Source organism: Bidens hawaiensis, unplaced genomic scaffold (assembly GCF_021521415.1).
Source record: "Bidens hawaiensis isolate Kalapana, Puna unplaced genomic scaffold, B.hawaiensis_p1.1 tig00034640_1, whole genome shotgun sequence".
Taxonomy (NCBI): Eukaryota; Viridiplantae; Streptophyta; class Magnoliopsida; order Asterales; family Asteraceae; genus Bidens; species Bidens hawaiensis.
This window is the reverse complement of record NW_027495995.1, coordinates 172882-183337: the sequence shown is the minus strand read 5'-3', so window position 1 is coordinate 183337 and position 10456 is coordinate 172882. Positions and strand designations below refer to the sequence as shown.

Here is a 10456-nt window from a genome sequence, read left to right as displayed (position 1 = left end):
TATAGCATATTCACAAAACAACTACTTTCGTTATTTTATCATAGAAAATAATTTATGATGATAATTAAAATTACCGGCCATCGATTTTAGGAATCAACAGATCATAAAGTACTCTTTACGGTATCATCAACGGAACTTGAACCAAGACATCCCCTCTCAAACCCAGACATCTCCTTCCCTCTTTTTTGAGTGTCATTTACAATAATCTTTTGGGTGGCCTTAAAATAGAACAAAGTCTCTCTTTTGTTTCTCTCTCTAACATATACACATATAGACAAATATATATATATATATATAAATAAAGAGAACCCTCTAAACAAAAGAAACCAAAACAAGGCTGCAACTTTCTTAAAATTGCTGACTTGATTCTCTTATTTTTTTTTTTTTAGTTTGGAGGCCACAATCTCATCATCATCACTTAATGGTTTAGGTTTGTATTTGTCATTCATTCTCTCTCTCTCTCTCTCTCTCTCTCCCTTTATCTCAAACACATTCTTCTGTTTGTTTTGTTTTGATTTTGTTAGGTTGGGCCCTCTTTTCCACTCAACAAACACATTAGGTGAAACCCCTCTCTATTTGCTTTGCCCCCCCCCCCCACCCCCATTTCTTGCTGTCTTGCATTTTCTTAGTTTAATATTCATTTCTGGGTTTTTAATTTCTTTGTTATTCATTTCTGAGTTTTTGTTTTCTTGCTTAATAATTTGTGGGTTTTTGATTTCTGGGCTTCTTATTGGCCATTTGGAGATCTGAGCTTGAGTTTATGCTTTTTGATCAGCTTTATATGTAAAGTTTGTGTCTTTTGGTCTCTTCTTTATCATCAGTTTGGTATCAATCAAATTCAAATTCAAATTCAAATTCAAATAGGCAAAAACTCTTGTATGTGTTCTTGGAATTCATTCAATTTATAAAAAACTGAATCTTAGATTATTTGGGAATGTTTTTCTGATTAAATCAGATTTTGTTTTGCAGATGGTGAATTATGAAATCTAGAATGGAAAGAGGGATTCAGCCTCCTTTGGTAAGTTAATTCTTCATCTTTTATATCATCTATTAAATGTAGTTTACCAATTTTCATCTTTTTATTCTCTTTCTTCAATCCTATATCATCTTTTTATTACTGCACAAACAATATAAATTTACAATCTTGGCAAAAGAATATAAAAAAGGTTCAAACCGCTAGTGGTGTTAATCGTGTCAGGTTTGTGGGTTAGCGGTTTGAATTGTTTAGCCTAACACGGCCAATTTTTTAGTCGTGTCAAAAACATCAACCCTAAATTAGTAAATTGGGTAGGTGGGCTGTTAAAGTTGGTTAAACGGGTAATAAACGAATAGGTTTAAAAAATTGGTTAACCAAGTCATAAACAGGTTAGTGGGTCGACTTGTTTAATTAAACCCGTTTAATTAAACAGGTCCACCCATTTATTAAACGCGTTAGATATGATGATCCAAAGCCTTATTATTTTTATGTCATGTCATAAATTGCCACCCCCTAGTTAAACTGCCAAACTGGTTGGTCCAGCCGCCCACACAACATGGCTCGTTTGTTTGTGGTTAACATTAAACCCTTAATTGTTGTCAAAGCCGACTTAAACCCTTAATCGTTTTTTGCAGGTAGACACGACAGCTTGCTTGTGTCGAGTAGACGCAGGTCTAAAGACTGTAGCCGGAGCAAAACGATTCGTCCCCGGGTCGAAACTCTGTCTCCAACCAGACATCAAACCATCAATCCACCCAACAAGACAAAAACCACCTCGTGACCGATCTCGCAACCAATCCCCTCTCCTGCCCGGCTTGCCCGACGACCTAGCTATCCAATGTCTAATCCGGGTCCCACGTATTGATCATCGCAAACTCCGCCTTGTTTGTAAACGATGGTACCGACTCTTATCCGGAAACTTCTTTTATACCCTTCGGAAAAACCTTCAAATAGCTGAAGAATGGGTTTACATCATGAAACGAGACAAAGACCGAAAGATGACATGGCTCGGGTTCGACCCGTTAAACCACCTTTGGCAACCGTTACCACCAGTCCCAAAAGAATACTCGGAAGCTCTAGGGTTCGGGTGCGCTGTTCTAAGCGGGTGTCATTTGTATCTATTCGGTGGTAAAGATCCGGTCAAAGGGTCAATGAGGCGAGTCGTGTATTATAGTGCGCGGACAAATAAGTGGCACCGGGCCCCAGATATGTTAAGGAGACGACATTTTTTCGGGACGTGTGTGATAAACAATTGTTTGTATGTAGCAGGTGGAGAGAATGAAGGCGTTCAAAGGTCTTTAAGGTCGGTCGAGGTTTATGATCCAAGTAAGAACCGGTGGTGTTTCGTGTCGGATATGAGTACGGCGATGGTCCCGTTTATCGGGTTGGTTTATGGCGGAAAGTGGTTCTTGAAGGGGCTCGGGTCGCAAAGACAAGTGGTAAGTGAAATGTACGAACCGGAGACGGACGAGTGGACCGCGGTTCAAGACGGGATGGTGTCGGGGTGGAGGAACCCAAGCACGTGTCTGGACGGGAAGCTTTATGCGTTGGAGTGTAAAGACGGGTGTAAGGTTCGGGTTTATGATGAGGAAACCGACTCGTGGAGTAAGCATATAGATAGTAAGATGCATATGGGAAACTCGAAGGGGTTTGAGGCGGCAGCATTGGTGCCTATGAATGGAAAGCTTTGCATTATAAGGAATAATATGGGTATATCGTTGGTGAGTGTCGGGAAAGATGGCGGTGCCACCTGGGAGACGCTGGCGGGAAAGGGGCAGTTGAAGACGTTGGTGGCGAGCTTGTGGGCTAGCTTGGCGGGTCGGAACCGGTTGAAGAGCCATATTGTTCATTGTCAAGTGCTTCAAGCATGAGATTAAATGAAGATGATTGTTTAGATGTTTTGTTATAGGATTGTAAGAACACTTATACACCGTATAATGTTTTTCTTAATGAAATTTTCGACCAGATTGTTGTATATGCGTGTTGGTCGTATACGTGACATGAATTTTTGCAAATAGTTGATTTAACCTGAAATTTTATTTTGCTTTATTAAACGTTTAACCATGAATTTACAAATTTTGGACATATATAAAATACTTATGTTTAAGCCATAAAAGTAACTTGATGCATAATTATGCATATTTCAAAAAGGGCTATCGGTGCAGTTTATTTTTCGTTTTCGTTATGTTTTGATGTAAACACTACTTTTTCATCAATGAAATTGTTATCTACTCAAAAAATAAAAGAAAGAAAAATCTGTTTCACAAAAGAAAATCATCATTCAAATTTTCACGTTCTAAAACCCTAAAATTATGAATTTACAAAAAAATAATATATATATATATATATACATATAAAACAACTATGCTTCAGCTATAAATCCTTCTTGACGCATCTCACTTGTATTTTTCAAAATTTGGCATAAAATATTTGATCATAAAATATAAAGTAAAAAAATTAAGCGTGATAAACTGTCAACCCACAAACCTGCCAGGCTGCCATATCAACCCGAATGCGCGCCTTTAGTTCAATGTGTTTACAGTTCGACCCAAATTGACCAGAATCTGTTTATAGACTAAACCCAAACCCATGACAGGTCATGAATCACCTGAACCAGAATTCGTATTACGCCATTCAATTCATCTTTTATATCTAAAAGCCTGAAAATGAAAACAAACATAAAGTTGAAACGGGACATACAAACATATAGCGTTTCTCGTCCAACTAGATTACAACAAATCGGGCAATCCAAATAGTTCACTACAATCTATCAAGAATCGGTTCTTCAAACAGGTTGCGAAACACAGTTTATTCGGGCTTTGGGCCCAGAGAGGTAAGCCTCGGCCAAATATAAGTATGTCTCCTGCTTCTTGTATTCGTTGTATCTCAAAAAGAAATAACCGAGATAATCAAAATCAATTGGTGACATTTTGGCCTGTTTGACAATCAAAAAATATTCTGTTTGTTATTTATATCCATATCCATATGTGAAAGAAATACAAAACTTCTAAAACTTTAAAAACAAACAAGCTGGCTCGAATTTTGTCTTGGCTGAGCTCAAGCTAAATTAGTGTATGTAGCGAGTTAAACATTCAGTGAACCGTTCATGAACCATTTGGTGGGAAGCTCGTTTATGTTCGTTTTAAGTTTGTTTGTTTACGTTTATATATGACCATTTGTTTAAGCTCTTGATTTTTATATTTATATATAATATTTAGGCCCATCACTAGTTTTATGAAATTCAAATATCACCTCTTACAATTTAGTCTACTTTTATATAATTTTTTGAGATTTAACATATTCACGTTTACTATTAAATGGTATTCGTTCGGTCATGTCCGTCATCTGTGTCCAACTATCTTCACTCATTCACATTCGTGAACTGTTCATTTATACTATTAACATACGAACACAGACATGCTTATTTGTTAACGATCCAGCACAGAAAAGACAACCCTGTTCATTTAATCGTTCGTGTTCGTTCAGTTCGTTTACAAGCCTAAGCTAAATTGCAGTTTGTCAAGGGCTCTCGTGCCAAGCTTGTCGCGTTTAGCTTGGCTCGGCTCAGTTTGTTTGTTAAGCAGCCATAGTGACAAAGATATGGAGGGTCATAGGCCTGTAAACAAACAGAAAGTGAATTTTTTTTTAATTCTTTGGTGGGAAGTCCGTTTATGTTTGTTTATTTAATAAACAAACGATCATAAACAAAAAATTTTGTCCATTTGGGTTCACGATCCAACATGAACACATGTATTGTTTATTCATTTATGTTCATGAATGTTTGTTCATCTCAATTCGTTATGCTCTCGTTGATACATGGTCGTTAGTTTATGTTCATTCTAAGCTCGTCCATTAATATTTCATTTACAGTTTTAAGCCCGTTACATTTTAACCTAGATTTAATAACTTTTTAAGCTCAAACACATTGCTGTTCATATTTACTTTTAATTGGTTTTAGCTCAGTGATGTTCATTCACCTTAGTCCAGTTTTGCTCATTCGTTTACGTCAGTGAGCCGTCCATTTATATCGTTAACGAACGAATATAAACGAGCACGTTCATTTTCTTAATGAACAAGCACGAACAAGAAAACCCCGTTCGCTTGATGTTTGTGTTTGATTGTTGGTTTGGGTAAAGTCAACCGGACATGCTCCATGCGTTTTCGTTCGGTTCATTTACATGCCTAGAAAGACAGGGAATCAGAATGATACCTGAATCAAAGCCCATAAAGCCCAATATAAATGTGAAGCCAACATGTAACAGCTAGTTTCAACATACAGCAGTTTCAAATCTTTTTCTGAAACTTTATCTGGAGTTTCAGGTTGCAAGTAGTTCCTAAAGAAATGATACTGTTCGTCCTTATTCGGGTACCTTTATTTATTTAAACCAAAGGAGTACAACAAGTTATAATAATAATAAAAATTTAAAAATATGCATAAAACAAGATCAGCTTACAAGGTGTAGTCGCAATCATAACCAGCATATTCGTTAAAGTGGTTACCGATGTCAAAACCTCTGTAACTGTATGACCCGTATTCAAAATCTATGATGTAAAGTTTATCTGCTCCAAAAATACATATATATTATTATTATAGCTTTATAAATACATTACTTGTGATTAAGGGCATATTATTACAAAGATACCTTCATCATCATTCAGCATAAGATTTCCAGAAAGCAGGTCATTATGAGAAAACACTACGGGGGCATTAAGTCGACCTGTCAAATCCTGCCTCGTAAAATCACCACACGTTTCTCCACAAATAAAATATCGTAATTTAAAAAGTATTAATGGAATAATAATATTATTACTAACTGAAACTACCTTTAGGTTAATAAGTTCTGTATAGACTTCCTTAAATGAAATTGTTTCATATTTCTTTTGCTTATCAAGATCATCAAAAGTAAGAGTGGATGCTGCAATCAACAAACTTAATATTTTCAGAAATTTATTGAATAGATAATCCCAGAAAAAAAAAAAGAAAACTTATATTGAAAAGATTTAAAAACACCTTTTTCATAAAATTTGAAGATGTCAATCCACAGCTGAGGTTCCTTGGATCCAGGAATCTCCACTTGATGGAATCTTTTAAGTTGCTTTGCAATTTCAGCTGCTAATTTTGGCTTTCTCAAGTCTGTACACCATACAAAATTGGCAATTATATATTTATTTTATCAAATATAAGTTGAAGGTTAAAGACGTAAGCGGATGCTAAATGGATTGCATGCTTTTATTTTCGTTTCAGAATCATATCAGGTATCCTAATTACATATAATAAATGAGAAAACTACCCTCAAATAATATTATGAACATAAAATAAATAAATAAAATGATTGGATGTTCAATACCCTCAAATAATATCTTGTACATAAAATAATTATATAAAATGATTGGTTGTTAGGAGTTCTTGAAGTTCTTATATAAATAATTTTTTGTAACCAAACTTGTTGCTAAATGCTAAAGATTACAAAACTTAAAATTTAAATAAAACTTCGCTTTAAAATAGTACTACTAATAACATTCCATATAAATGAATGTCAGTGTAAATGGTAATGGATTAAATATCTATAAAAAAACCGACAGGGACATTTAGACCTCTTGGTTTAAAAAGGCGCGCCTCAGGCGTAAGGCGCCCGAGGCGATTTTGAAAACGCCTTATTTTAGGTGAGGCGCTAAAATACATGAGGCGCCCTGAGGCGCGCTTTAGCTGGCGAGGCGTGAGGCGCTTGAGGCAGCGCCTCATGTGATTCAGTCCAAATTAGATTGAAAATGTAGCTGTTTGGGCCATCTGCTTAAAATAATAACGTTGGGGCTCATCTATAAAACATTACCCAACCACATTATATATATTTATCACTCTATTTAATTCAAACCACTCTTTAATTTTCATATTCAAAGTTTATCTTCTCCAAATATCAACCTTCTAGTAAAATATGTTTAGTTTTACAAATATGTTTTATCTTTATGATTGATTTTCAAGTAAAATATGTCATGTATAATTAATTTTTAGTATTTTTAAATAAGAACGCCTCACATACGTGAAGCTCTCGCTTCGCGCCTAGCGCTTCGGATTTTTGAACCAAAACGCCTTGCCTCGCCTAACGCTTTTTTAAACCAAGTTAGACCTATATATGATAATGGGAAAGTAAGTCATTTAGTTTGAATTAACCATATGCATTAAATTAGCAACACACGCATTCGAATGTATCTTCCAAGTAATTTTGACTTGATCCTCAACTGGCTACATTAGTCAACTCTACCTAGCTGAAGCCTGAAGATGTAGGCCACAAGGCCAATCCATCAAACACATTTAACATTTACAAAATTTAATATCTAGGCCTCAAGTGTGAGTGCTGAAAAACAGGACAAAGTGTTGTATAGGTATCGTTATGATAATATGCACTAGGAAGTAAACAGACGATATCCATCTATTACTAAAAAAAGTGGAGGCATAAGATGTGGGATGATACGAAAGTAGGGTACTTGGTTTCTTACCAACTGGTTCGAGAGTCCGAGCATGTATAAAGGATTGTACCATTCCGTTTCCAAACACTCCTAGTAACTTGGCACCAAATCCAGCAGCTGACAGGTAATGAATGGCCTATAGAACAAAGATAAGATATGAAATTACAAAATCAGATAGGAAACACGGTGAAGATAATCTTATAAAAGAAGCAGAGCAGAGATACTAACTTGCAGTCCCCTTTCTCGATTGATGACATACTCTGTGTTTGGGCCATACAGTCTAACTGTAACATGCACCGTATTCCCATTTTGTTCCTTTACAGATACCTTGAGCACTGCAATGCAATTAGATAGAGTAATTGTGAAATTTATGAACGAGTGCAATAAACAAAATAAAATAAAAGATACCTACAGAGATTTGTGATACCACCAGAGACTCTCTCGGCAAACAAGTGTGATTCATCCAAATTAGACCAATTTTTGAATAGATCCTTGCAAAGCTTTCTGTCAAAGTCAAAACATGATAAACAAACTTAGGTTTTCGTTAAGTGAATCAGATCGTATGTATATACATCTAGATGTGGTGATGTTAATACAGTGAATAGATTTTTAAAATAAATAGGAATTAGGTTTTGTATAATCCGTTACATGATGAAAGTAGTAATTAAGCTAAAATCGAGTAGAGTAGAGATTACATACACGAGGCTAGGTTTCATGTCTGGAACAGGCAGAGTGTGATCGACAGTGAGACAAGAGTACGGAATCTCAACATCCATGGCGGTTGGTTGATTGGGTTTTGGATGGTTTAATTTTACGTAAATAAAGTGGAGGCAACTTTTGGGGCTCTTTGGAGTTATTATGTTATATTCCTTCTTATTATTACTAATAAGTTGTCCGCGCGATGAAACAGTGTACGTACAAACGTATCCGGTGTTAGTATGTTTGTAACCTCGCAACGGTACGTGTGTAACCCAACGGCTGTATGCATTTAACGTGGCATCGGGCGTGTAACCGGTGCCAGTATGCGCGCCACATAATGCTTATACGCAAGCAACCCGGTATGTATAAACAATGTCATCCATGTAATCGATGCTTGAACGTGCATAACAGGTGGCGACAAGTAAGAAGAAAAGATAAAATGTACAATAATTTCAAATAAACTACTTTTAACCTAATCTTTTTTACGAACCTGTTTCGACTCGAAAACGTTTTAACCCGAAGCCCGTTTTGACATGAACCCTTTCGATCTAAACCCATCCCGACATGAACTAAATTAACCATTTTTGTATTAACCAGTTCCAACCCTAAACCCGTTCCAACACCATTAGTCAAACTCGAACATGTCCGACCCTTTGCCGATAATAACTGGTAATCATATAACATGTTAGTTTTTTAAAAATTAATAAACTATAGCAATACCATAATCAAATTAGATATAATAAAATGCTCGTTTTTATGGTGTAAACTTTTAGAAAAAATATTAACGTGTGAAAAAGTTAAGGCCGTTAAAATGTCGTGGGGTAGTTGGTTAATAATTAGAGGAAATATGTAACTATTTAATATATTAACAAAACTTGATTGAAGTTGAAGGATGTCACACCCCCGCTTAGGGCCTAGGCGTATGGCCAATAGTTGGTACCTGTTTTGTAAATACATCAGAGTTGCAGTTTATTTTAGCGGAAGACTTTGGTTTGAATATAATATTAATTTATTTGAAAACTTCTTGGATAATAAACACCCAAGTGTTGATTTACAAATCATGTTGTAAAGTTTGTTTATAATATTTTTAATAATTTAAAATTGAGCCATCTATACCTTGCGAGCGTCTATCTTCATGAATGACTATATTCCTTGCTACCTGTACTAATATGTTTTCCTGAAATGTGGGGAAAAAAACGTCAGCTATATGCTGGTGAACACGTATGACTCAATAAAACATTTTGAATGACGATTGTAATACAAATGTAGTTTTCTTGACAATCTCAGCGGAAGTATTCCTACTTCCGGGATATGTACCACTGCCCTACACACACAACGGTATTCCCCGAGACAAACGACCCTAAACTAAGAACTGGTCATGACCGTTTAAGCTCACGGCTTCATTGCCTTTTTGATTGATTGATTGAGCTTTAACAGTTATGTTTGGATCCATACACATGCGTATTCGGTCAGAGTTGATTTTATTCTCTACTTTGTATTATAACGTTTTAGAGATTACTCGATCTCATGTAGACATTGATTGACTCTTTAAGACAAACTCCCGTTCGTCTCATTGAGTATAAATATATTTTGACTGATTAAAAAGGTTAACGTATTCACCTGTGATTAACTGTTCTGAATGATATGGTGATCTCGTTTGAAACCTTGACTGTGAATGATTGATTGATTGACCTATTATAAAATAGGTTTATATAAATATTCGGATCGTCATCTGATCCGGCTACAGACCCTTAGTCTGGTTTTGATAGTTTTAAACCTTGACTGATCATTTGTTTGAATAAAATATTGAGACATATAGTCTTTGTATTTATTTACCAAATCATATGCTGAGTTTCTTCTTCATGAAGAAACATCTGTAATCTGTTTCTTCTTCAAGAAGAAACATTCATTGACTGCTAATATTGAATGAAAATTCTTATGTTTCTTAATCATAAAGAAACAATATTTTTACTACATTCCTTGTATATAAAATGCTATGTTTCTTAATCGTTAAGAAACTATATCTCGACTATATCCTTATGAATGAAAAACAGGTGTTTCTTAATTCTAAAGAAACATTACTAAAATCCTTGTATGATTAAAGCTTATGTAAACATATTTATGATCAAGGTTTGGGCTATACCTCTGACTGTGGTCTAAGTCATATAATAATAATAATAAAATAATGACTTAGGCAGAACCCCTACCTCACACGGCTATTCGGAGTTTTGCTAACTAGGATTGATTGAGCAGCACTTCCACTCTCTATCGCATTCTAGGGCTTAAACTGTCAGAACCTTAGAGCTTGGCATGCAC

The 10456-nt window shown here is 35.5% G+C and overlaps 2 protein-coding genes across 2 annotated transcripts; one reads left to right on the top strand and one right to left on the bottom strand.

The window, feature by feature from the left end:
* The first annotated feature begins 536 nt into the window (after positions 1 to 536).
* LOC143586382 (F-box/kelch-repeat protein At1g55270-like) lies at positions 537 to 2936 on the top strand. The gene is made up of 3 exons (XM_077067940.1): positions 537 to 559; positions 970 to 1018; positions 1612 to 2936. Exons 2-3 carry the CDS (start codon positions 980 to 982, stop codon positions 2845 to 2847), a joined length of 1275 nt encoding a protein of 424 aa, XP_076924055.1. The 5' UTR covers positions 537 to 559; positions 970 to 979; the 3' UTR covers positions 2848 to 2936.
* Positions 2937 to 3381: 445 nt separating this feature from the next.
* On the bottom strand, positions 3382 to 8238 carry LOC143586385 (putative ethanolamine kinase). Its single transcript, XM_077067942.1, has 10 exons — positions 8141 to 8238; positions 7854 to 7945; positions 7670 to 7776; positions 7472 to 7577; positions 5988 to 6110; positions 5801 to 5892; positions 5620 to 5704; positions 5431 to 5536; positions 5187 to 5346; positions 3382 to 3911 (listed from the first exon to the last, which is right to left on the bottom strand). The coding sequence occupies exons 1-10, from the start codon at positions 8215 to 8217 to the stop codon at positions 3762 to 3764; spliced, it is 1098 nt and encodes a 365-aa protein (XP_076924057.1). The 5' UTR covers positions 8218 to 8238; the 3' UTR covers positions 3382 to 3761.
* Positions 8239 to 10456: the final 2218 nt, after the last annotated feature.